Genomic DNA, 27,228 nt, shown 5'->3' with positions numbered 1-27,228 from the left:
GCAGGGCCCTGTGTCCCGCCTGCACAGGCCAGCGTGTAGAAGCAGACACATTAACGGCCTCCAAGCTGTGACCTGCCAAGCAGCTCCCTGACACTTCACGGGGCAGGGAAGAGAGCCCTGTGGCATTTCCCTTAGTGCCCTCCCTATAGACCCTCCAGCTGCCACCATGCCCTGTGGCTTTCCTGCTTCCAGGGAGGGAGACCCTGCCCTCTGGACGTCTCCCTGGACCAGCGCCACACTCCAGAGCCTGGCTTAGGGGCTCAGGTCCCGTGTCTGAGCTGTTGCAGGTGGGAAAGGGCCCCTTGGGTCTTGGCTGAAGTTCTTGCTGAAAAGTAAGTAAGTGGTGAGGTTTGCAAAGATGGCTGCAGCTGAGGCTGCCGAAAGGCAGGAGGGCCTGAGCTTCAGGAGCAGGGACAGGATGCATGCCTGTGGCTTGGAATAAAAATGTCTGAGGCCGGGCGTGGTGGCTCACACCTGTAATTCCAGCACTTTGTGAGGCTGAGGTGGGAAGATCACGAGGTGAGGAGATCGAGACCATCCTGGCTAACATGGTGAAACCCTGTCTCTACTAAAAATATATTAAAAAAAACAAAATTAGCCAGGCGTGGTGGCAGGTGTCTGTAGTCCCAGCTACTCGGGAGGCTGAGACAGGAGAATGGCGTGAACCCGGGAGGCAGAGCTTGCAGTAAGCAGAGAGAGTGCCACTGCACTCCAGTGTGGGCAACAGAGCGAGACTCTGTCTCAAAAACAAACAAACAAAAAGTCCGTTTAGTGTTAACAGCTCTTTTAAAAACAGAAAAAATTTTAAAAAAATTTTTTTAAATGTCTGTTTACAGCCGGGCGTGATGGCTCATGCCTGTAATCCCAGCACTTTAGGAGGCCGAGGCGGGCGGATCACAAGGTCAGGAGACGGAGACCGTCCTGGCTAACACGTTGAAACCCTGTCTCTACTAAAAATACAAAAAATTAACCAGGCGTGGTGGTGGGTGCCTGTAGTCCGAGCTACTTGGGAGGCTGAGGCAGGAGAATGGTGTGAACCGGGGAGGCGGAGCTTGCAGTGAGCTGAGATCGCGCCACTGCGCTCCAGCCTGGGTGACAGAGTGAGACTCCGTCTAAAAAAAAAAATTGTCCATTTACTCAGTTGAATTTTGTTAGGTTTTAATAAAACTGCTTATTTTAGTCACTAGAAAGAAAACACTGGGGAAAGGTAGAACATGCTGCAGTGATGAAAATGGGGGATATTATTGCCGAATTCTCACGTGTCAGTCACAGTATTGAAACTTCTCTTTCCTGTCAGTTGCAGTATTCTGCCGAAACCCTGAACAAGAGCGGTCGTCTGTTCCCTTTGGAGCTCAACGGTGAGCGCTTTAGGAGCTGTGGCCGGAGGCCTGAACAGGGCTGGGACCGGGCTTCTGGGCTGGGAGGGTCCTGGACGCAGAACATGAGCCGGATCTGCAGAAGCCTAGGAAGGTGTTTGTGTGCCCTGCACCGGGGCGTGGGGTGGTCCCTGCTGCTGTCCTCCCACGGCTGGGCCAGTGGTCAAGAGTGGTCTGTGAGCAGGATGGCTCGTGTAGGGTGCGGGCCCAGCCAGGTCTCTCCCTCCTCAGCTGGTGGGGCCCGGGGGTCTGCTGTGCCCTTTCTGGAAGGTGCAAGGCCCACCCTGTGGCCACTAAAAGAAGAGGACGGTGTGGCTGGCAGGGCTTGTAGCGTCAGCTGGAGCGTGCCATGGCATACTGGGCGGCCCACCCACTGTCCGTGCAGTGGAGGGTGTGGCTGTGCCTGGTTCACCTGCAGGTGGGCCCTTCATTGATGGAGAGCAGGTGCCCCGAGTATGGGGGCTGGCTGGTGTTCACGGGCCAGGTAACCCTGGGGTCCCAGGTCCTCCCCCAGCGAAGGTCCCAGGGGCATCTCCCTCTGTTGGCCCTGCTGACCCGACTGTGACACGCCCAGCACCCTGTGTCACGCAGAGTGGGCCCGTTAGGAGGCTCACCTTGCTGAGCGCCAGATGACCAAAGTGAAGGTGTTTTACCAGATTCTTTCACGAGTAGATGGAAGTAGGAAGTGTGAGGCCCCAGCTGGCCAGAGCCCCACCCCCTGCCTGGCCTGTGGTGCGATGTCCTCACCTCAGCCTCCTGGGGTTCATCCTGCACACGGGGCCAGACCAGCCACCTCCATCCTGGCTCAGAGCCCCGCAGTGCTTCCTACACTCCTCACCCCGCCAGCCGCTCTCCCTGCCTACACCTCCACGCCTCCTCCCCACAGCCCCCATCTCTCTCCCGGTCACCCTAAAGTCACCCCAGGGCCTTTCCCCAGAGGCAGGTCTCACAGCTTCCACTCCAAGTACCTCAGCTGGACAGTGACTGCACAAGCCACTGGGGGAGTCCTGGGGGTCCAGATGACCCCACCTGGGCCGACTCCATGCCAGGCCCATGCACCTGGCCTTGCTCTTAAGGCTTCTCCGAACCAGCAGGCAGTGGGCTGGGGATCGTGTTAGACAGGCGGCCCCAGGACAGTTGTGCAGGAAGTGAGACTTGAGGAGGGGCTCCAGGCCTGGACCTGGTGGCTCTGAGGTTTGTGAGGAGTTTCTGGGGCTCAGACTCTCCATGAAGACCGTGGCAGCAGGTGTGACCCTGTGTTGCCCATGTTACTAAGAGACCTGAGCTGCTTTAAGAAGGGGCCCTGGAGAGTCCTGGCCGGGGTAGCCGCACACCCTTGAGATGCCTGGTCACAGAGGGAGGGGGGCGTTTTGAGGATGCGGGAAGAATGTTTTAGCAAAGCTGTCGGGAGAGCAGAGCCGTGCGGTTGTTCTCAGGGAGGCACCGGTGGGGAGGCTGACACCTCCTTCAGACATGGTGTCCCCTTTAAGAAGTGAGCCGAGCCCCGCAGCTAACCCAGCAAGGGCAGGTGGGGCTGGTGTCCACTGTGCGCCACGGACATCTTGGAGAAGCACGCCCAGGGGTGGCGGCGATGGGGCTGTGCCCTTGACGGCTCTGCCAGGCTGTTTGCCGGGACGGATGTCGCCTCACACGGTGGGAAGAGGCTGGGCCTGCCCTGTGGCTCACCTGTCTCTTCCCTTGCCTCTTTGTGTCTTTTTTTGTAGACCAGAGTCCCTGGAAGGTCTTCAGTGGAGGACCGCCCGTCAGAAGCCAGGCAGCCATGGGCCCTGATTTCTCCTTCCTGCCGGGCCTGTCTGCTGCTGCTCACACCATGGGTCTTCAGTGGCAGCCACAGTCCCCGCGACCAGGCGCAGGCCTGGGTGCAGCCAGCACCGTGGACCCCAGTGAAAGCACAGGCTCGTCCACGGCCCCACCGACCAAGCGGCATTGCCGGTCCTTGTCAGAACCCGAGGAGCTTGTGCGCTGCCGGTCCCCCTGGCGTCCCGGCAGCTCCAAGGTCTGGACTCCAGTCTCCAAGAGGTGGTGTGACAGCGGCGGGAGTGCCATGCGGCAGGGAAGCCCCGGCGCCGTCCTGCCAAGGAGTGCTGTGTGGTTGACCCGTCCCACCTCGCCCGCCACGCCCCGGCCGTCCTCCGCCAGTGGCGGCTTCGTGGACAGCAGCGAGGGCAGTGCGGGCTCAGGCCCGCTCTGGTGTTCCGCGGAGTCCTGCTTGCCCTCCACCAGGCGCCGCCTGTCCCTCTCACAGGAGCGACTCGCGGGTGTGGGCACTCCCCTGCCCTCGGCCAGCAGCAGCCCCACGTCCACGCCTGCGCTGGGCCGGCGCCGCGGGCTGCTCCGGTGCCGCTCACAGCCGTGCGTGCTCAGTGGGAAGAGGAGCCGGCGCAAACGGAGGCGTGAGGAGGACGCCAGGTGGACACGTCCATCCGTGGACTTCCTGAAAATGACCCAGGTGAGGCTTTCTTATTTCCAGGGGCTCAGAGGGGCGTAGATCTGGACAGGGCGGTGCTGGGGTGAGGCTGGCTGATTCTCTGGATGCGGCTGCTACCATCCGGCTGGTCTTCTCTGGGCTGGGAGGAAAGGAGTGAGGAGAGCCATCCGGAGTGCGTGGGAGCGATCGGGGGCCTGTCCTGGTGTCAGAGCACCCAGCTCACCCTGCCTGCTCCTGCAGAGGCAGAGCCCCACACACGGCCCAGGGTGGCCGGCCAGGCTCGCAGTGAGGCCTGGGGGAGGCAGCAGAACGGAGCTGTGGGTTTCTGGCCTGGCTGAGCCCCCCGCCTCAGCTGCTGGGGAGTCCCCTGACTTTTTCTGGTGATGGCTCAGGAAGTAACAAGCTGTCCTGGGAGCCCCATTCGAGGCAGAGCCTGGGGTCCTCTCTTGTGGGAGCTGGTGGGTGTCCATGTTGCAGCTCAGAGCCCAGCAGCGCCTGTGCGCCTTGGGACTGTACAGGCACCTCCTGCAGAAACTGTCTGGATGTAGGAGAGAGCCTTCACCCACTTGAAGATTCTCAGTGCCACCCACCTCTCCACACCCCCGTCACAGGCCGTGGTTGGCACAGAGTTAAGGAAGGAAACAGGACTGAGGAGGCTTCCCCAGGTCTTGCTCTGTGTTACTAAGGGAGTGCATTCACCAGAGACCTCTGGGGGCCCTGGCAGCGCTCGGGGAGGGAGATGGCAGAGGCGTGACAGAGTAGGGTGGGCTCTGCGCACACTCACTGGGTCGTCTGTGTCGGGGGAGCTTTGGGCAGTGGCAGAAATTAACAGGACTTCCCGATGCCAACTGAGTGCCAGCCAGGGCCGAGTGGGGCTGTGGCTAGGGTGGGGCGGGATCAGTGTCAGCCTCTCTCCTCAATGACCTGTGGCCTTGGCAGCCCCCCGAACTCTCGTCCCCAACCCCGTCCTCCGGGCCACAGGCCTGCCCATGCCCTGCCTCTGGGGGCTGTAGATGTGGGTGGAGCTGTCCATAGTGCGGCTGCACTGTCTTGCTTGGGTGGGCTGGGCCTGGGCATCCTGTGGGGACAGTGACTGGAGAAGGGGCACAGATGGCCCAGGTCCTCCTCGACCTGGCCACAGCCCAGAGCTGGAGAGCAGTGTGGCCGTTGTGCCAGTTGGGATCCCCCAGGGTCGTCCAGGACGCTAGTCCTAGGCCACGCCGAGGGCACCGTGAGCTTTGCCTCTTCTGATCAGTGGGCTCTCCAGTTGATTCTTCTGGGGGGCTTGAGGTGAGTTGAAAACCCAGACTTCGCTGCTATGAAACGTTTCTGCAGAGAGCAGGGTTTAGAGAAGGCTCTGATCTTGTGCTGTGAGATGGGCTGACCTGGGGAAGCCAGTAAATGCTGGAAAGCTGGTGGCAAGCTTTGGACATAGCACAAGCAGGCTGTCCCTGCTTGCCAGGGCTTGGGGTGTGCATGGCGTGGGTGTCAGGCCCCGCGGGGACCAGGAGGGACGGGAGCAGAGGAGGGAGCTGCCGGCTCAGCACGTTGTGGGGCGGGGAATGATGGTGCCGGCGACGTATTGATGACCAGACAACAGTCCTAATGTAGAGCGGCCCTGGGTTTCTCAGATGCCTTGGGAGACAGACCAGGTGGTTGGGTGAGCTGGTGATCGAGGACCCTTGGTAGAGGCTGCATGGGGCTCAGTGTGGAGATGGCGTACCCCCGGTAGAGTGTGAGGTGTGCGTAGAGGCAAGGACTCGCCAGACCCAGGACCAGGGCTCATGGACACCCGGGGTGTGGGGTGTGTGGGAGAGATGGGTGGGAGAAGGGCAGGGCTGCCGTCAAATGCTGTGTGGTGTGTGTGTGGCACACGTGCTATGTGCTGTGTGGTGTGTGTAGTGTGTGCTCTGTGTGGTGTATGTGGTGTGTGATGTGTATGTGACGTCTATGGGTGGTGTGTGGTCTATGTGTTGTGTGTGTGTAGTGTGTGTGGTCTGTGTGTGGTGTGTGATATGTGTGTGGTATGTGTGTTGTGTGTATGTGGTGTAGTGTATGTGTGGTCTGTGTGGTATGTGTGTGGTGGGGGTGTGTGTGGTGAGTGCTGTCTGGTGTGTAGTGTGTGGTGTCTGGTATGTGTGGTGTTCGGTGTGTGGTGTGTGTGCTGTATGGTGTGTAGCATGTGTGTGGTGGGTAGTATGTGGTGTGTGTGTGACGTGTGTGGTGTGTTTGTGTGCTGTGTGGTGTGTAGTCTGTGGTGTGTGTGTGCAGTGTGTGGTCTCTGGTAGTGTGTGTGGTGTGTGTTCTGTGTGTGGTGTGTGGTCTGTGGTATGTGTGGTGTGGTGTATATGTGGTGTGTTGGATGTGTCTGGTGGGTGTGTCTGGTGTGTGTGTTTGTGGTGAGTGGTGTGTGGTGTGTGTGATGTGTGGCCTGTGTGTGGTGTGTGTGTGGTAATGTGTGGTGTGGCCTGTGTGTATGGTAGAGTATATGGTGTGTGGAATGTGTGATGTGTTTGTGACGTGTGTGGTATGTGTGATGTGTGTCGTGTGTGTGGGGTGGGTGGTGTGTGTGTGATGTGTGGTGTGTATGTGGCATGTGTGTGGTGTGTGTGGTGTGTGATGTGTGTTGTGTGTGGTGTGCGTGTGACGTGTGTGGTGTGTATGGTGTGTGACGTGTGTGGTGTGTGTGTGACGTGTGGTGTATGTGGTGTGTGTGGCGTGTGTGTCTGGTGTGTATGGTATGTGTGATGTGTATGTGTGACTGGTGTATGTGGTGTGTGTGTGGCGTGTGTGGTGTGTGTGTGACGTGTGTGGTGTGTGTGTGGGGTGTGTGTGTGGTGTGTGCGTGCATGGTGTGTGTGTGTGTGTCTGATGCATAGGTGGGTGCCTGGTTTCTCTCTGGGAGGAGAAACCCCCGCTGTGTGGGAACTGGAGCCGTGACCCCTAGGACTGGGGCTGCGTGGGGCATCCATCCCTCAGATCCATGCAGCCCTGGCTTTGGGTCCCTTGCTGAGCCTGCCTGTCCCTGTCCCCGGCTTTGGGTCCCTTGCTGAGCCTGCGTGTCCCTGTCCCCGGCTTTGGGTCCCTTGCTGAGCCTGCGTGTCCCTGTCCCCGGCTTTGGGTCCCTTGCTGAGCCTGTGTGTCCCTGTCCCCAGCTTTGGGTCTCTTGCTGAGCCTGCGTGTCCCTGTCCATGCAAGCGCTGGTCACTCAGGCTGGTGTCCCATCCTCTGGATGTTTCTCTGATTCAGTCCTCCTTCCTCTTGACGCCGGTTGTTCTGCCTCAGGCCTTGATACCCTCTTCGGCTACTGAGACATCATCCTAGTTGGCTTTGTTGCCTCTAATCTCCATCTTTTTTTTTTTTTAAGACAGAGTTTCGCTCTTTTTGCCCAGGCTGGAATGCAGTGGCACGATCTCCGGTCACTGCAACCTCCACCTCCCGGACTCAAGCAATTCTCCTGCCTCAGCCTCCCGAGTAGCTGGGGTTGCAGGCATGCACCACCACGCTTGGCTAATATTTGTATTTTTAATAGAGATAGGATTTTACCATGTTGTCCAGGCTGGTCTTGAACTTCTGACCTCAGGTGATCCGCCTGCCTCGGCCTCCCAAATTGCTGGGATTACAGGTGTGAGCCACCATGCCCGGCCCTCTCTTAATCTTTTTTTTTTTTTGAGACGGAGTCTCGCTCTGTCCCAGGCTGGTGAGCAATGAAACAATGGTGTGATCTTGGCTCACTGCAACCTCTGCCTCCTGGGTCCAAGGGATTCTCCTGCCTCAGCCTCCCGAGTAGCTGGGATTATAGGTGCCCACCACCATGCTCAGCTAATTTTTGTATTTTTAGTAGAGACGGGGTTTCACCACGTTGGCCAGGCTGGTCTCGAACTCATCACCTCGTGATCCACCCACCTCGGCCTCCCAAAGTGCTGGGATTACAGGCGTGAGCAACTGCATCTGGCCAGCTCAATCTTGATACCACTGCCAGAGTGAATTCTCTGCAATGAAGATGCATGAGCACTGTCCTAGCCCTCTCCTTGGGACAAGCAAGCCTGAATTCAGCAGCTTCAAACTTCACACCTGTGTTAAAAAAAAAACAAAACCTGCTGGGTGTACTGGCTCACTCCTGTAATCCCAGCACCTTGGGAGGCTGAGGCGGGTGGATCATTTGAGGTCAGGAGTTCGAGACCAGCCTGGCCAACATGGTGAAACCCCGTCTCTACTAAAAATACAAAAATTTGCTGGGCATGATGGTGGGCACCTGTAGTCCTAGCTACTTGGGAGGCTGAGGCAGGAGAATCGCTTGAACCCGGAGGCAGAGGTTGCGGTGAACTGAGATCATGCCACTGCACTCCAGCCTGGGCAACAGAGTGAGACTCTGTCTCAAAACAAAAACAAAAACAACAGAAAAAACCAAATCAAAACCAAAAACCACCACGCTTGTGCCACCTCACAGTCAAACACCACGCCTATGCCACCTCACAGTCAAACGCCATGCCTGTGCCACCTCACAAACGCCACGCCTGTGCCACCTCACAAACGCCACGCCTGTGCCACCTCACAAACGCCACGCCTGTGCCACCTCACAGTCAAACACCACGCCTGTGCCACCTCACAAACACCACGGCTGAGCCACCTCACAAACACCACGCCTGAGCCACCTCACAAACACCACGCCTGTGCCACCTCAAACACCACGCCTGTGCCACCTCACAACACCACGCCTGTGCCACCTCACAAACACCACGCCTGTGCCACTTCACAGTCAAACACCACGCCTGTGCCACCTCACAAACACCATGCCTGTGCCACCTCACAAACACCATGCCTGTGCCACCTCACAAACACCACGCCTGTGCCACCTCCCAGTCAAACATCACGCCTGTGCCACCTCACAAACACCACGCCTGTGCCACCTCACAAACACCATGCCTGTGCCACCTCACAAACACACGCCTGTGCCACCTCACAGTCAAACACCATGCCTGTGCCACCTCACAAACACCATGCCTGTGCCACCTCACAAACACCATGCCTGTGCCACCTCACAAACACACGCCTGTGCCACCTCACAAACACCATGCCTGTGCCACCTCACAAACACCATTGTCTGTGCCACCTCACAGTCAAACACCACGCCTGTGCCACCTCACAAACACCACGCCTGTGCCACCTCACAGTCAAACACCACGCCTGTGCCACCTCACAAACACCATGCCTGTGCCACCTCACAAACACCACGCCTGTGCCACCTCACAGTCAAACACCACGCCTTTGCCACCTCACAGTCAAACACCACGCCTGTGCCACCTCACAGTCAAACACCATGCCTGTGCCACCTCACAGTCAAACACCATGCCTGTGCCACCTCACAAACACCACGCCTGTGCCACCTCACAGTCAAACATCATGCCTGTGCCACCTCACAGTCAAACACCATGCCTGTGCCACCTCACAAACACCATGCCTGTGCCACCTCACAAACACCACACCTGTGCCACTTCACAGTGAAACATGCCTGTGCCACCTCACAAACACCATGCCTGTGCCACCTCACAAACACCATGCCTGTGCCACCTCACAGTCAAACACCATGCCTGTGCCACCTCACAAACACCACGCCTGTGCCACCTCACAAACACCACGCCTGTGCCACTTCACAGTCAAACACCACGCCTGTGCCACCTCACAAACACCACGCCTGTGCCACCTCACAAACACCACGCCTGTGCCACTTCACAAACACCACGCCTGTGCCACCTCACAAACACCACGCCTGTGCCACCTCACAAACACCACGCCTGAGCCACCTCACAAACACCACGCCTGTGCCACCTCACAAACACCACGCCTGTGCCACCTCACAAACACCATGCCTGTGCCACCTCACAGTCAAACATCACGCCTGTGCCACCTCACAAACACCACGCCTGTGCCACCTCACAAACAGCACACCTGTGCCACTTCACAGTCAAGCATCATGCCTGTGCCACCTCACAGTCAAACACCATGCCTGTGCCACCTCACAAACACCAAGCCTGTGCCACCTCACAGTCAAACACCATGCCTGTGCCACCTCACAGTCAAACACCATGCCTGTGCCACCTCACAAACACACGCCTGTGCCACCTCACAAACACCATGCCTGTGCCACCTCACAAACACCATGCCTGTGCCACCTCAGGGGTCCGGGAGGCCAATGGGGAGGCTCTGCTCAGGCCTCCTTGGAGCTCAGTCAGCCAGGCTGTGGTTACCTGGAGGCTCGACTGGGGATTCAGGACCTGCTTCTAAGTTCACCCATGTGGCTTTTGGCAGGAGGCCTCATTTCTTTGCCACATGGGCCTCCCTGAGGGGCAGCCTGAGTGTGTTCACGATGTGGCAGCTTGATTTCCCATAACGAGTGACCCCAGTGGGCATGAGCGGGCCCCACAGAGCCCTGTGTGACCTGGTCCTCACCAGCTGAGATTTCGTCTGCTCCTTGACTCTGTCTAGCCCTTACTCAGTGGGAGGAGGATCGGGCTCCACTTTTTGAAGGGAGTGATTTCAAAACCGCTCTTCTCCGTAAGGAGTGTCGGTCAGAAACGGTGCTTGTGGAATGGTGTTGGCATTGATGCTGGCTCTGGTGCCTCCCACCCCTTGTGCTGGACTTTGGTTGGCCACAGACAGGTAGGGGGCTTACAGAGAGGATAGGCAGGTGCAGAGCTTTCTTTCTTCCGTTGTTTCCTTCTTTCTTTCTCTTTCCTTTTCTTTCTTCCCCTCCCCTTCCCCTTCCTCTTCCCCTTCCCTTTCTGTTTTGCTCTTGTTGCCCACGCTGGAGTGCAGTGGCATGATCTCAGCTCAGTGCAACCTCTGCCTCCCAGATTCCAGAGATTCTCCTGCGTCAGCTTCCCAAGTGTCTGGGATTGTAGGCGCCCACCACCACACCTGGCTAATTTTTGTATTTTTAGTAGAGATGGGGTTTCACCATATTGGCCAGGCTGGTCTTGAACTCTTGGCCTCAGGTAATCCACCCGCCTTGGCCTCCCAAAGTGCTGGGATTACAGGCGTGAGCCACCACTCCCGGCTTGCCCCGTTTTCTTCAGTGACTTTGTTAATGAGCCAGAACAGTGATGTGGGTGCTGCACACCCCATTCTCCTCCTGGGACTCAACCTCACCTGAAATAAAAGCTTTTCGTTTATTTGCTTCATGTGGGGGCCAAGTGATACCTGCCCGCCCTGAAGTGTGCATTGCCTTAAATTCAGCCGCTTCGGTCTGCTTGCTCACGAGTGTCTTCAGTGTGACCGTAGTCATCGCTTTCTGGTAAAAAGAAGGTTTGTGGGGAGAGGGCCTCATCAAATGTCAGGAAAGCCCCTGAGGAGACAGGCAGTGTCTTCAGGGGTCACGTCTGCAAACCCAGAGCCCTCCTGACCGCGGCTGCAGAGGACAGTGCCAAGACTCCTGAGGGGCCAGGGCTGCCTGCTCTCCCTCTTTCCAGCTCTTTGCTCATCCCACCCAAAAACTGGCTCCGACCTTTCTCCGTGTCCCTCATCTGCCGTCTGTGTGCCCCTCTCCCTGTCAGCCAACCAGTCTTCACCCACACCCACCTACCCCTGCCTGCACCGCACCACCTGAATGTGTGGCACCTTTGGTGAACACGTGGCCCCCAGCCTGGGTTACCTGTCAGTTCCTGGTTTTGTTTTGTTTTTTGGAGACAGGGTCTCTCTCTCTGTTGCCCTGGCTGGAGTGTAGTGGTATAATCACAGCTCACTGCAGTCTCCATCTCCTGGACCCAGGTGATCCTCCCACCTCAGCCTCCTAAGTAGCTGGGACCACAGGTGCACACTCCTGTGCCCAGCTAATATTCTCAATTTTTAAAGAGACAGAGCCTTACTATGTTGCCCAAGTTGGTCTCAAATTCCTGGGCTCAAGCCGTCTTCCTGCCTCACCTCCCAAAGTGCTGGGATCGCAGGCGTGCGCCACCAGGCCCAGGCTTTGCCACTTCCTGTTTGTGTCAAGCTCCTCTCCACCTCAGGGCCAAAAAGAAATGCTCTGATTTTCCTCTACAACTTTTATAATTGTGTGTTACCGGACAATTAGTCCTGACTCTGGGTGGGCACACACACATACCCACCATGCACACTCACCCCCATGCTTATGTGCACACTCAGGTGCACACTCCCACTCATGCGCACCGCTGCATGCTCACGCTCACTCACATCTGCACCCCGGCTGTGCTGTGCTTGCACCTGGCGGACTCGGTATGTGCGGCCCAGCTCTGGTCCTGCGTCCCTGGCGTGTGTTGTGCAGTCTGTGTGCGCGGCTGTGTTCACCCTGCAGGGCTCCTATGTCGGGGCTTATCGATGGGACCGTTCGGCGATCATCCTCAACCCCCCGCCACCCCCTGCTGTCTGCTCTGAGTCTAGGCTCACACCAGCTTCCCCAGGTGTCAGAGGGCTGCTCTCTGAGCAGGGTGCAGGGGCACTGCCTTCCCTGCCTTTCCCTTGGAAACAGTGCATGTTTTCCTGGGAAAACATTTAGGATTTTCTGCTTTTTTTTTTTTTTTTTTTCCCCGAGATGGAGTCTCGCTCTGTCGTCCAGGCTGGAGTGCAATGGTGCCATCTCGGCCAACTGCAACCTCTGCCTCCCAGGTTCAAGCTCTGCCTCCCAGGTTCAAGCGATTCTCTGCCTCAGCCTCCTGAGTAGCTGGGATTACAGGTGCCTGCCACCATGCCTGGCTAATTTTTTGTATTTTTAGTAGAGAGGGGGTTTCACTATGTTGGCCATGCTGGTCTGGAACTCCAGACCTCAGGCAATCCACCCACCTCAGCCTCCCAAAGTGCCGGGATTGCAGGCATAAGCCACCATGCCCGGCTTTTACTGGCGAAGCTACTTTTTCTGTTTTTATTGGCAAAGCTACGTTTCAAAGTTGAAATTAAAATATGACCATTGAAAATATGCACATCAGTTATGGTTCCAGCAGAGTGTGGGAGCAGCTGCTGGTTTCTAAAAAAGCGTGTGCTTTCAGGGCTTTGAAAAGCTTTTGCCACGTAGAGAAGGCGCTCAGCTGCCTCTGGAGAGACCGAGGCTGCTGCAGAGAAAGAAACAGCTCCCTGTGTGCCCCTGCAGCTGGGTCACCCGGAGCCTGAGGAGTTCTTCAGACAGGCAGGCAGCTTCGGGGCCAGCAGTTACATCATGGGCTAGAACCTAAGGACAAGCTAGAGGTGCATGTGGGCAGTGTTCACACCTTCAGGCCCGCTGCGTTTTTGGAGGTCTTGGGTGTAGTGAGCAGATGGTGCCTTCCGCAGCCTCAGTCACGAGAGCGCAAGGCTTGTCCTCCATGGGGGGCCAATGCTGCACCTGCTGAGCTGTTTTCTCTGTGCCTCCTGGTTGAAAATTGAAAAACCAAAAGCTTTGAGCAGCTCCTGGTACCAAGAAAAGGACTGACTTAGTTTGTTTTTGCTGCTGTAACAAAATACCCCCGACGACGTCACTTATAAATAAGAGAAATGTATTTCTCAAGAGTTCTGGGCTGGGCACAGTGGCTCACGCCTGTAATCCCAGCACTTTGGGAGGCCAATGTGGGCAGATCATGAGGTCAGGAGATCGAGACCATCCTGGCTAACACGGTGAAACTCTGTCTCTACTAAAAATACAAAAAATTAGCCGGGTGTGGTGGCGGGCGCCTGTAGTCCCAGCTACTTGGGAGGCTGAGGCAGGAGAATGGCATGAACCCGGGAGGCGGAGGTTGCAGTGAGCCGAGACCGCGCCACTGCACTCCAACCTGGGCGACAGAGCAAGACTCCGTCTCAAAAAAAAAAAAAAAAAAAGAGTTCTGGAGGCTGGGAGCCCAAGACCCAGGCCCCAGCAAGTCTGGTGTCTGGTGAGAGCCTGGCCTCTGCTTCCAAGATGGCCTCTTGTGGCTGTGTCCTCACCTGGCGGAGGAGATAGAGGACGCGGAGGACTGAGGCTGGTTCCCTCCAGCCCTTTATGAGGCTCTTGTGTCTTGTGCAGGCCCGCAGGACCTGATCAACTCCCAACACCATGGTAGAGATTTGGAGGGACACGTTCAAACTGTAGCAGGGACCATCAGGAACATGGAATGTTTGAGACGGCACAGATCGAAAATCTGGAATTTGTAGCTGCTGATTTTTCTTGCTTGTTTTCTCAGACCTTCTCTCCAGGAGCCATGCCCAGGGTGGTCAGAGGTGGTGAGTGAGGTGGCAGAAGCGAGTGCTGGGCAGGGGGCGCACTGCTGGGCACTCACTCCATACCTCTTGATGGGCACTGGCTGTCCCATCCCCCTTGGGGTGAGGAGCCGGTGCCATCAGTGGCTGCACGGTCAGGGCGGAGAGTCCCCTCCTTCTGCCTCTGTGTGGAGGGCTGGGGAGACAGGGAGGATCTTTGTTCTCCAGCTTCCTGGCTTTGTAAGGCTGTGTGCCCCTCACAGCCCGAGCAGGTTGTCTGAGCAGGTTGTCTCAGCCAGTTTTTTCATGTGCCGTCGGCCAGCTCCCCTGTCTAGAATGCTCCAGTCCGTACTTTCCTAATAACCCTCTCTTCTGCAGGGTTGGGAGGGTGCTCACCAGAGGCAACAAGGGGTCTAGGGTCTCGGTGCTTCTCATACTGGCCTCCTCGCCTGACACATGCACGGAGCTTGCTCTGGACATCTCTGTCCCTGCCTGTGCCATGAACATCCCTGCGCCCTGTGGGCCTCTGTGGCTTGGCCGGACTGGCCTGTTCCTCCCTGTGGCAGGAGGGAGGTGCTTGGCTCTGCTTGGCTGCCTGTTTCAACATGCAGTGTGCTGCGCTCCAGGCACTGCCAGGCCCTTGGGGAGCACCCCCCACCCTTGACTGCTGCCTGGCCCTGCTGCAGAGCGGCCCACGGCCAGGGCCGCCTTGGCTGTGAGGGACCCTGTGAGCCCCTCCCACATGGTGGATGGAGCTTGCACTTTCACAAGAGAGTAAACCCGTGTTTTAGTTTGACAAAAGCCAGAGGCTTTGGCAAGGGGTAGGTACAGATGTGGCTGAGACAGGGCCCTGGACGTTTGCTGAGTGATGTCAGGTCAGCTCGTAGGAGGCTTCCCTGACCTTCCAGGGTCTCACCGGCTTCCGGTAGCTGAGTTAACCCACCTCAGGTGCTGGAGGCCCTCCAGCTTTCAGCTGGGGCCCGTGCACCCCCCAGACTGACGGGAGGGCTTCGCACACAGTTTGAAAGGCCTCTGCGCTTTGGAGCCCAATTTGGAACTTGAAGGCTTGACCTTTGAGTTTTGGACAACTGTTTTGTGTTTAACCTCAGATGGAGGTGACCATCGAACCAGAGTGATGGTAGCAGGAGCTGGGACGGAGCCCCGGGGCTGGCGCCCAGGGCCAGGGGGCGCGAGGCGGATGGGTGGCGCAGTCCAGGCCAGCATCAGCCCCGTGGGCCTCGGTTTCCACCGTCTCTACAGCGTGGGTGGCCCCTTCAGTTCCGTGTGGCCTTCGCTAGCGCTGTTGGGCGCTGAGCTGTACAGCTGCCGTGTCTGTGGGCAGCAGTTTTTTCTCCTGCACCGACTGTGTCGTCCAGAGGCGTTCAGAGCCTGCTGTTTTCACGCTCTAGCCGCACAGCTGTGCCCGCGAGTGCGAGTCACGCGTCCGAGGCTTCGGCGTGACCTTATAGCATCTGTCGGGTCCGAGCAGTCAGTCCAAAGGGTCGACTCTGAATGAAAACAAAACGTCGTGGTTTGAAATGGAAGGAAACCTGGCCCCTGAAGGTGCGTAGCGTCCCCGCCACCCCGGTGCGTGCGTAGTGCAGCCTGGCGGTGCCGTGGGTTGGAGGCCATCCTGTGTGGGCAGCACGGCAGCCAGAGTCTGCAAGGTCACGGGTGACACCAGACCGAGCCGGTGAGACCCGGGCCTCCACGCCGTCCAGCAGGGGCCCAGCAGACCAGCCACATCCTCATGCCAGGCCTGGGGCTTGTACGTACAAGTGATGTCCATGGGCAAATTCACTTTGATTTGAATGAAAAATAAATTATGCATCCCTATTTTGTGACCAAAACCTGTGGCCAGTTGTATCTTTAAAGATTTGAGTGGGGCTGGGCGTGGTGGCTCATGCTTGTAATCCCAGCACTTTGGGAGGCTGAGGCGGGAGGATTGTTTGAGCCCAGGAGTTTGAGACCAGCCTGGGCAGCAAAGCGAGACCCCATCGCTACAGAAAATACAAAAATTAGACCGGCATGATGGTATGTACCTGTTGTCTCAGCCACTTGAGAGGCTGAGGTGGGAGAATTGCTTGAGCCCGGGAGGTCGAGGCTGCAGTGAGCCAAGATCACGCCACTGCACTCCAGCCTGGGAAACAGAGCGAGACCCTGTCTCAAAAAAAAAAAAAAAAATTATTCTTTAGAATTTTACTTCTCAGTGATTCACTTTTTATAGTAGAACCACAAAGACAGAAAATATGTCAATTCGTCTTTTGTCTATTTATTTATTTTTTTGAGACGGAGTCTCACTCTGTCTCCCAGGCTGGAGTGCAGTGGCCCAATCTCGGCTCACTGCAAGCTCCGCCTCCCGGGTTCACGCCATTCTCCTGCCTCAGCCTCCCGAGTAGCTGGGACTACAGGCGCCCGCCACCACACCTGGTTAATTTTTTGTATTTTTAGTAGAGACGGGGTTTCACCATGTTAGCCAGGATGGTCTTGATCTCCTGACCTCATGATCCGCCCGCCCCGGCCTCCCAAAGTGCTGGGATTACAGGCGTGAGCCACCATGCCTGGCGTCAATTTGTCTTTTAGAGCCCAATAATATCCTTAGAAAAAAGGAGCTCTGTCCCCGAGGGCCATGTGCTTTTATAAAAATCAGTCGCTGGAAGTGTTTCCAGGAAGTGTTTGAGGTTCCCGTCTGTGGGGTGTTTCCTTGCTCTGGACGAAGGTGATTTGGGGAGTTTCTTGGGTCCTGTGGAATTGGTGAGCTTGTGCTCTAGGTCATAACTTTAGGTGGCCGAGGGTGCTGTGTCAGTGTGGCCTTGTCATCGGCATCATGGTGCCCTTGTGCCCTGCAGGCGTGGCCAGTGGCACCCACGTGCCCTCACAAGCCTGAGCCACGAGGTGAGGCGTCTGAAGCCAGCGTGGTGTGGTCGAGGAGGGGAGCCTTGACCCTGAGGAGGCCTGGAGGTGACCCGGCAGGTGGGGCTGGGTAGGAAGGCTGCTCCCAGTGGCAGTGGACGAGTGGCGTGGACGGTGCTGGGCACCACAGATGGGGGACTTGAGGCAAGGACTGGGAGGTGGTGGGGGGTGGGGGCCCGGGAGTGCTGAGGGGCTGGTGCCCTGGCCATGGCCATGGACTCGTGCCCCAGCTGGACACACCTGCTGGGTCTCAGGGCCCTGGAGACACCCAAGAGAGCACGCCTGGGTGGATGGAGACTGTCTGCAGCTCAGAGCGCTCTGGTTGGGGGGTGCAGCCTGGGGGGACCCCCTATTCCTAACAGGCCTTGGGAAGGGAGGCTACTGAGTGAGATATAGCCGGGGGGCAGAGTGAGAAGGGGGTGGTGGCGGCACCTCCGGAGGGCAGAGGGAGGGCCGGAGCCTGGCACTCAGGGACCTGCTGTGGACAGGCCTGGGCGTGGCATGGGGGTACTGGAAGCTGCTCGCCTGGGATGAGGGCGGGCCTTGCCCAGGGGAGACCCCTGTGTGTGCACCTGTTTGTTGCACGTATTTTGAGATGAGAAGGATTTGCATGTGTTTCTATTAGAGTAACTATTAGGGGAGAAGGTGCAAGGACAGGGAAGGTGGGAGCTGCGTCTGGTGGGCCCCTGAGGACATCGACGAGGTGGGGTTCCAGGGGCCTTATGGGGGCAGGTGGAGGAGAGACAGAGCCACCACAGGGCCTCAGAGGTGGCTGTGAGGTGCTTGCTGAGAGCGGCCCTGGGTGGGGCTGTTGTCAGAAGTGGAGGCACAAGGCACCCTCTCTGGCCAGGCCTGGGACAAGGCCGTCACCTGTGAGCCCTGGGCATCTTGGGGCTTGCTTAGGTGTCAGGTGCCCACCAACCTGGTCCGTTGGGTCTGGGCAGGGCCAGGCTGTGCGTCTCTGCCCACACCAGCTGGGCGGGGGCTGAGGAGAGCTGAGGGGCCAGCTGGTTGGGCTGGGGCGGGCATGGGCAGGGTCTGAGAAAGGGGCTCTGAGAGCTGTGGCTGGTGTACAGGGGACCAAGGCCCCTGCTTTGTGTGGTCTTGGGGATGGCCAGAGCCCCAGCACACCGAGCCCTCGATGGGTTGGTGGGATGCTGCCTCCTGGGTGATCTGCTAGAAATGCTTTAAGCCCGTATCTTTTCTATTGCAGACTTTAAAACATTCAAAAAGCCTTTGCTACCTCAATTACGAAGATGACGATGAGGATGACACCCCAGTGAAGACGGTTCTGTCCTCCCCATGTGACTCCCGGGGCCTCCCTGGCATCACCATGCCTGGCTGCAGCCAGAGGGGCCTCAGGACCAGCCCTGTCCACCCCAACCTGTGGGCCTCTAGGGAGTCGGTGACCGGTGATGGCTCCCGCAGGAGCAACGGGGACCCCCGTGATGGGGACAGTGTCGGGGAGGAGGGCGTCTTCCCCCGGGCCGGCGGGGAGCTGGACCTGGAGCAGATCGAGAACAACTGAGGCTGGTGGGGGCCATGGCTGCCGCCTGCACCTGCCCTGGGGCACAGAGTAGGTTTCCTGTGAGCTGGTCGGGGCCATGGCTGCCGCCTGCACCTGCCCTGGGGCACAGAGTAGGTTTCCTGTGAGCTGGTCGGGGCCATGGCTGCTGCATGCACCTGCCCCGGGGCACAGAGTAGGTTTCCTGTGAGCTGGTCGGGGCCATGGCTGCCGCCGGCACCTGCCCTGGGGCACAGAGTAGGTTTCCTGTGAGCTGGTCGGGGCCACAGCTGCCACCTGCACTGCCCTGGGGCACAGCCTAGGTTTCCTGTGAGCTGGTCGGGGCCATGGCTGCCCCCGGCACCTGCCCTGGGGCACAGAGTAGGTTTCGTGTTGCTTGGAACATTAAGGCGTAATTTTGATTCAGTTTTTCCTAAAGAAGCATTTTGCATTTTTATGGCTTTTGCAGTTCGGGAGAAAGCTTCTCTATTTTGGATGCATTTCAGAAGGGCGTTCTATTAAACATGAATCTGCAAACAGATTAACATGCGTCTGTGTTCCCCACGAAAGGCCTGCTGTGCAGGGCGCCTTGTGTGCTTTAGTTGCTAGGAAACCCCAGGCGTTGGTGATCAGGGTCCCACTGGCCCCGTGTGTCCCCTCCCTCCCGACGGGTCACGGTGCTTGGGGCTTGCGCATGGGCATCTGTGCCCATGAACCTTGTCACCCACGTGCCAGTGAACCGCCAGCTTGTGGCCGCCTGGTTTTCCACCGGTGGCAGTGATGGCCTTTGGGGCAGACCAAGCTGCCATGAGTCCCTGCTTCCCGTGGCCTGGGAGGGCCCTTGCACCTTCAGGTGGGGTGTAGTGCCAGACCTCTGGGAAGGCCGTCCTGCCGGCAGCACCCGTCAGCACCCACTCTGTGAATTTAATACAAGGCCTTTGCTTTGTGCATACGACTTCTGATTAATTTTCGTTTCCACCATCTGAAGTGGGCCTGGCTGCGCCTCAGGCCTCTGGTCTCTGGCTCAGAACCAGACAGGGCAAGGGATTTCCTGTTTTTCATTCCTGCACTTTTAATAAAATCGTAGGGGTTTCGAGTTTGCGATAGCAAAAGAAAACATTAATACTTTTTTGAAATTTTCTTGTTTTTTTCCCAATACAATTCATGAAAGGTCATTGAAGTTAATCAATGCCACTTTCTTAACTGACATGGGCCACAGATCAAAGGTGGGCAAAGGGGGCGAGTGGTGTGGTTTTGTTGGATCAGCTTTCCTGAGGCCGAGCTGCTTGGGTGAAAATGGGGTTCTGGCTCTCGGGTGACCCTCCTGCCTCTGCCCTGCAAGACGGGGGATGGCGCTGGGGAGTTTGGGGCCTTAGCAAGTGGGATCCCCCTTCCTGGACAGGCTCTGCCCTCCTCCGTTGGGGCAGTGCCTACTCTCCTGCTGTGCTGGCCCGGGGTCAGGAGCCCTCCTGTCCTTGGCAGGCCCTGGGTGGCTCCTGTGCTGGGACTGACAGAACAGGGGCTCAAGAGAGTGTCACCTGCTCCCCAGAGCCGCCCCTGGCCTCGTGTGGAGGGAAGGGAGGGCCCTGGCATTGGACTTTGACACAGTTGCCAGACTGCACAGGAAAGTTGTGTTTTGGATTAAATTTGTGGAAATCAGCTCCAGGTGGTTTAGCAAAAGCCACAGTCACCTGCGTAGTCATCCAGGGTGCTGGGATTTGGGGTGGGGCGGGCGGTGCTCTGAGATGACTTAGTACAGGGCAGGGTCCCTCAGGTCAGAGGCTGGCTGTGGGGCTGGAGTGGCCTCCAGGGCACCGGCCACTGGTCTGCAGGACATGGCAATCTGGACAGCAATGGGAGACAGGGCTGTGGGGCTGGCATGGTGGTGGTGTCAGGCCTGCCAGGGTCCCACAGGGCCCTCTGCTGCAGGTCGGGGAGGGCGTCAGAGATGAGGCAGGGTGTGTGGCTGTGGCTGCAGAGGGGCCCGAGGTCCCCACCAAGGCCTGGATGCCCTAGGGGCAGGTGGGGCCTCGCCCCCTCCCTGCAGTCACTCTCTACGCTGAGTCCACCCAGCGTCCCCTCCCGCTGGATGGTGACCCAGGTTTGGGAGATCTGTCCACTGTGTCACCTGGAGTCTAGAACAGTTCCCAGCTGACTCTCGCTACCTGAGTCCCCTTCAAGGACAGGCAGGAGGAGGGGGGCCACTGACTCTGCTCCCACCCCAGCCCAGGGCCCTTGGGGCCCCTCACCAGCTCTGAGCCTGGCCTGGGTGTGTGGGAGCGAGGGGATGTGGGGTGAGCTGGGGTTTACGTGTGGAGTCACCAGCCGCCCCCCACCCCTCCGACACTCCCCTTCCCTTGACGGAGCGTCTGGTCCTGCCTGCAACCCTTGGATTTGCCACCTTCCCCCAGGGCTTCCCCACCTCTCTCACCTCCTACCCTACCTCATCTCCTCCTTCCCCAGACCTCTGGCTCTCCTGGGCAGAACCTTCCCGGCTGGCTGGTGAGTGGGGCTGGAGGCTCCTCCTGAGGCCCGAGCCCAGGGCCATTCCCCTCGGTGCCCTTGACGTAGGGTGTCTGGTGGGTGGGGCCCTCGGTGGGGCAGTGCAGCCGGTTCTTCTGCAGTGCCGACCTGCTGTGTCCTCTGCGGGTGGGGAGACTGAGACGGAAGGTTCAGGGCACCTTTGGGTCCCCCGTCTGCCTGGCACAGGGTGGCGTGTGTGTGGGAGTGAGCTCACAGCCCGGCCCCTGGGGCTTGTCCCCAGGGCTGTATTTTCCCTTGGGCGTGTCTGCGTGTTTCCTGGGATGGGGGGCCAGGACCCTCACCAGGGGCATTTGAGTCCCTTGGTTGGCCCTGCGGGGTCACCTGCCTGAGGCCAGGGGCAGCCTTGGGGGTCGGCCTGCTGCCTCGGGTGGATGCTTGGCCCCTTGGGGATGGAGAGAGGCTGCTGCTGAAGCTGCAGGAAGTTCTGGTGGGGTGGGGGCTGCTCAGCTGTGTCACCCACGGTGGGCCTGGACTTGGTCTTTCCTCGACTGGCCACAGGCAGGGGGTCCCAGGGCCCTCTGGGGTGACCCCAGAGCCGTGGACAGGTGGATGGGGGGAATGGGGGGCCTGAGGCACAGTGCAGCCCCTGGGTCCCTGGGACCTGCTTTGGGCACCCACCTCAGCGGTCAGCCCCTGTGGGATCCACTGGGCTGGGCAGACATGGTGGGAGGGCCGGGGTTGTGCCTGGTACCCTGGGACAGCTCCCTTCCTGTGCTGGGGGCCTGTGAGGCCACTCCTCAGTCCCAAGGCTGGGATCCTCCAGACAGGCCCCTCCCTGCCCCTAGCCCCCAGCACTGCTGCAGCGGCCCACCCCTGCCCACCCCTGCCGGGCTGCCCCCAGCCCTCCCCCTCTTCTGGGGCCTTCCCCACTGCAGGGCTCCTGACCCTGTGGAGGGCTCCTGAGGGGAAGGGGCTGAGGCGAGGTGGGGCAGGGATATGGGGATGAGAGAGGGATGGCTTCCCCACCCTTCCCAGGGCATCCACACCTATGTCTTCTCCTGAATACGCCTCCATCTTCCCCCAGGCTCCCTCTGTCCCTCGAGGGCTGGCCTCATCCCCCACCATTCCCTCCAGCCCTGCCCAGAGCCTCTGAAGACCCGGGGAGGTGGGGACAGCCTGGCTGGGAGCCTCCCTGGCAGCGTGGGGTGGCAGCCTCTGTGCCAGGGCCTCAGAGCCAGCCAGTCCCCTGCAGTCACAGGCCCCATGCTTGTCTAACCTTTTATTCCTTGTCCTGGGCCTATTCTCTGGCCATCCCCGCCCCCCGAGCATGGGTGCCGGAGGAAAGGCAGCCCAGCCCAGCTGAGAGCCCCGGACCTCCCTGTGCCGAGAGCTTGTCCGCCCAGGCACTCCCCAGCCCCAGACAGTGGTGGCCGCTGAGGCGGTGGCCCTCACCAGGCAGACCTCACCAGGAGAGGGGCCTGCCCGTGCTCTGGTGCAGCGGGAGCTCCTTGTTCTCGTTCTCGCCGCCGCATGTGCAGCTCAGCCAGTGCCCTGGGGGGAGGAGGGGCAGATGCTGGGGGCATGGGTGACACTGGAGGGCACCTTTGCTGTTCCAGCCCTGCAGATGGGACCCCCCCCAGCAAGAGCAGGAATTTCAGCTCTCCTCCTGGCTGGCCTTTGGGTGGAGGGAGGGAGGTCTCCCTTGAGGACCCTGGGCCCCATGCTAGCCCTGTGGCCTCCTGATGCCTGGCCTGGCAGACACAGACGCGGACCCCTCTGTACCCGAAAAACCCAGGTCTTGGGCAGGCACGCACTTTCTCCTCTGACAGAGGTGGATTGGCCAATTCTTGGCTGCTGCTCTAGACTCAGGAGGTGAGGGCATGGGATCTGGGGAAGTGAGTTCCACTCAGGACAGCCGGTGTGAAGGCCCGGAGGGATGAGTGAGCCAGGTGCCCGAGGCCGTGGGCTCAGGTGGAGAGCGCAGGAGTGAGTCCACGTGCAGCGGGAAGCTTGACGCGCGAGGACGGACGGGATCTCCCGTGAACGGGGCAACACCACAAAGTTAGCTGTTTCCCAAAGCAACGCACTGCCGCAAAACCCAACCAACTGCAAGGAGAAATTCACAACCCCCGTCCTAGGCAGAGGTCTCGTAATCCTCTTGGTGGTTAATCGGTCAAGTAGACTCAAAAGGAAACAATAAGGATACATGAGGTTTGATGGTGCTGGCTCCTGGGCTTGAGCGGAGGGGCATCTATGGAATGGGGCTCACCCAGCTGGGAAATCACATTAGTTTCAGGCACACATGGAGCCTATCAGAAATGGACTATTTATAGGCCAGAAAGCAAATGCCAGTACATTTCAAAGAATTAGTATCATGGCCGGGTGTGGCGGCTCACGCCTGTAATCCCAGCACTTTGGGAGGCTGAGGCGGGCAGATCATGAGGTCAGGAGATCGAGGCCATCCTGGCTAACAAGGTGAAACCCCATCTCTACTAAAAATACAAAAAAAAAAAAAAAAAATTAGCTGGGCATGGTGGCGGGTGCCTGTAGTCCCAGCTACTCGGGAGGCTGAGGCAGGAGAATGGTGTGAACCCAGAAGGCAGAGCTTGCAGTGAGCCGAAATTGCGCCACTGCACTCCAGCCTGGGCGACAGAGCAAGACTCCATCTCAAAAAAAGAAAAAAAAAAAAAATAGTATTATACAGGTCCTATCTTCTGACCACAACTCAATACCAAAAAGCAAACAAAACCTCATGTGTTTCAGAAATTCCAAAAATGCACTTGATGTAACTCATGAGTTATAGAAAAAATCAACGGAAGTGAGAAAAGACTTAGAACCGGATGGCAGTGGGCGCGGCAGATCCGTGCTTGTGGAGTAGATCCCAAGTGGTGTGTAGAAGGGAATTTACAGTCCTCAGTGACTGTATTAGAAGAAATAGGAGTGAAAAATAGCCGGGCACAGTGGCTGGCGCCTGCAGTCCTAGCACTTTGGAAGGCCAACAGCGGGGAGGATCGCTTGAGTTCAGGAGTTTGGGACCAGCCTGGGCAACATAGCAAGACCCCGTCTCTACTAAAAATAAAAAAATTAGTTGGGTGTGGTGGCTCATGCTGGTAGTCCCAGCTTCTTAGGAGGCTGAGGTGGGAAGATTGTTTGAGTCCCAGAGGTTGAGGCTGCAGTGAGCCAAGATCACACTACTGCACTCCAGCCTGGATGACAGAGCAAGACCCTGTCTCAAAAAAACAAAACAAAACCAAACCCAGAAATGGATGAAACTGACAACAAAGCCACAGCAGAGAAGACCCACAAGTTTTTTCTTTGCTAGACTGAATAATTGGCAAAAGTCTTTTAGCTTAATTGAGAAAAGGGGAGAATGAGCAAATAAATACTACTGGGAATGAAAAGAGAGGCAGAACTAGAGATGCAGTCTGGATTATAAAGATAGAGGATATTATGAATGACTTAGAGGAAACAGACAAATTCCTGGAAAAAATTGCCAAAAACTGACTCAAGGAGAAAGAGAACCTGTAAATAGTCCTGCAGCCACTTACCAGAATGAAACAGTAGTTTAAAATCTTCCTGCAAAGAAAGCCTCAGCCCCAGATGATTTTATTTTTTTATTTTTTTTTTGAGACAGAGTTTCTCTCTTGTTGCCCAGGCTGGAGTGCAGTGGTGCGATCTTGACTCACTGCAACCTCTGTCTCCTGGGTTTAAGCAGTTCCCCTGCCTCAGCCTCCTGAGTAACTGGGATTACAGGTGCGCACCACCACGCCTGGCTAATTTTTTTGTGTTTTTAGTAGAGACGGGGTTTCACCATGTTGGCCAGGCTGGTCTTGAACTCCTGACCTCAGGTGATCCACCCGCCTTGGCCTCCCAAAGTTCTGGGATTACAGGCGTGAGCCACCACGCCTGGCCCCCAGATGATTTTATAGGCAACCTCCACAAAATGCATAAGGGAGGAAATTCCGGCCTTTCATAATTCCATTCAGAGAATGGAAAAAAAAGACCATGCCCAAATTATGGCCCAGGCACGTATGATCTTGATGCGAAACCAGATGGGAACAGGGGAGGGAGCTGCTGGTTGATGGCTGAACATGGTGGCCGAGGTGGTGGCCCTGAGAGCTGCATTAGACCTCAGGGCTGACTCTGCCCCTTCCCTGCTTTCCTCTGCGTGTGTGGACGGGTGTGGAGGGGTTGTGGGGGCAGGGATGGAGCTCAGAGGGTAACAGGAGCCCTCAGCAGAGACCTCTTCCCTCCTGCCCACCCTGCCCTGTCTCCACTGGACCCCATACAGGGGAGTCCTGTTTGCACGAAGCAGCTTAGACACCTCCTGCCACACCCCGAGGTCAGGGTCACAGGCAGGCAGAGTCCACTGTGGGCTCCAATCCAGTTTCCCTGCCAGCCCCCGGACAGCCAGTGAAGAGGCCCCGGTTCCCTCACAGGCTGCAAACCCCGCACTCCCTCTGCCACCTGCTACTCACTGCCAGAGAGCCCCTCCCTGGGCCCCTCCTGGTGTTCTGCTGGTCCTCCCGGGTGTCCCTGAAACCCCGGGCGTTCCCCCAGCCACAGCCTCATTGCCCTGAATGGTGGGTTCTGCGTTGGTGCTGAACGGGAAGTGAGGTCCTGTAGCCAGACCCCCCAGTCATGCCCCCTTTTCTCTTTTCCTGCAGTTATGGATATAGATTTTTTTTTTAAAACCTCTTTAAGTTAATTCTGGTAATGTATATGTTCTTGGAAAATGGTCAGTTTTGTGAGGAATATTGAATGCATTAGCTGTCACTTTCAATCTCCTGGGCTGCTCTGATCCCCTCTCGGTCCCGGGCTCCCTTGCTTCCCTGCTCTGTTGATGAGGTGCTTGGAGCCTTGCTTATTTTATTTATTTATTTATTGGGAAGAACCGGCTCTTGGATTTACTGATGGGCTCACCCATTCTTCTTGTTTCCAATTCATTAATTCCGCCTTTATCTTCGTTCCCGCCTCTCCTGCCTCCCGTGAATCTGCTTTATGGTTGTTTTTCCCTCCTGTGTCGAGTATTTTGTTCATTTATTTCCAGTCTCTCTTGCTCAGTAATAAAAGCATTTAAAGTTGTGAATTCTCCACCAACTCTTCCTCCATCTGGCTTCGTGGACCTGCAGTTTCTCTTTCCATATAATTATAAAATCGTCTCTCGAGGCGAATTTTATTTACCCTCTGACCCAGGAGTTGTTTAGAGCATTTCTAAACTTTCAAATCATCTGGCTGCTTCTTTAGACCTTTGCATTCATTTCTAGGTTTATTGCATTGGTGTAAATTATGGTTTAAATAATGAAGCCTGTGAGTGTTTCACCGTTTGGAATGCAGGGAGATATGCGCTCGTGTGTGTGAGCATGAGTGTGTACCTATGCGTGTGAGCATGAGTACCTATGCATGTGAGCATGTGTACCTATGTGTGTGAGCATGAGTACCTGTGTGTGTGAGCATGAGTGTATACCTATGTGTGTGCGCATGAGCGTGTACCTATGCATGTGAGCATGAGTGTGTACCTATGCGTGTGAGCACGAGTGTGTACCTACGCGTGTGAGCATGAGTGTGTACCTATGCCTGCGTGCGCCCTGTGCACATGCATGTATGTCTGTGCACGTGTGTGCATATGTGCCTACAGGCATAACTACATGTGTGCCTACATTTTCTGCATGGGAGTCTGTGTAAGTGTACCTGTGTGTGTGCACGTGTAACTATGTGTCCACAGGTATTTGCAGGTGGGTCTGTGTGCACATGGGCATGTGTGTCCATGTACAACTGTATAATATGCACACGTGTGAGCACTGTGTAGTGTGTGCCAGCGTGGTGTGTATACACAGGCGTGCAAACTGCCCACGTGCATGCACGCCTGTGGAGCGTTCTGTGGCTTCAGACGGCTGCTGAGTCAAGGATGGTGATGAGAGGACTCAGGCTCCGTTCCAGCTTTGTCCACGTGGCTCTACTCCAGGCGCAGATGATAAAACATCACGAATGGGTGTTGCTTTTATTATTTGTTAGTTGTCTGTTGAGACGGTCATGTGACAGTTCTCTTGTCATCTGTGGGTCGGTCTTCTTGGGGGTCCATGTCAGAATACTGCACAGTGGGCTTAAACAGCAGAGCTGTCTCTCCTCCCAGTTCTGGAGGCTGGAAGTCCGAGATGGAAGCATCAGGAGGGCCACTTTCTCCCAGGGCCTCGCTCTGTGGCTCAAAGGCGGCCACCATCTCCCTGTCTGCACGTGGTCGTTTCTCTGTGTGTGTCTGTGTCCTCATCTTCTTCCTCTTCCTATGAGGACACAGGTCAGATTAGATTAGGACCGACTTGTGTGACCTTATTTAACCCTAACTA

General features: G+C 57.2%; 1 protein-coding gene across 13 annotated transcripts in view; it reads left to right on the top strand.

Annotated features, from left to right (window-relative positions):
* The window catches only part of FAM53A (family with sequence similarity 53 member A), a 119,584-nt gene that overhangs the window by 34,725 nt on the left and 57,631 nt on the right, over positions 1–27,228 (top strand). For 8 of the 13 annotated variants that reach the window (XM_063808574.1, XM_054683698.2, XM_054683692.2 and 5 more), the window contains exons 3-5: positions 1,298–1,358; positions 3,101–3,846; positions 18,110–19,348. In XM_063808574.1, the coding sequence (XP_063664644.1) occupies positions 1,298–1,358; positions 3,101–3,846; positions 18,110–18,424 (1,122 nt within the window). In that variant the 3' untranslated portion in view covers positions 18,425–19,348. Of the gene's footprint in view, positions 1–1,297; positions 1,359–3,100; positions 3,847–18,109; positions 19,349–27,228 lie in introns of those variants that run through there. The other 5 variants (XM_016951113.4, XM_016951116.4, XM_016951112.4 and 2 more) reach the window with 2 other exon arrangements.

The sequence above is a fragment of the Pan troglodytes genome, chromosome 3 (assembly GCF_028858775.2).
Source record: "Pan troglodytes isolate AG18354 chromosome 3, NHGRI_mPanTro3-v2.0_pri, whole genome shotgun sequence".
NCBI classification, from domain to species: domain Eukaryota; kingdom Metazoa; phylum Chordata; class Mammalia; order Primates; family Hominidae; genus Pan; species Pan troglodytes.
Note: the sequence above shows the minus strand (reverse complement) of the source record. Positions and strands in the feature narration are given on the sequence as shown.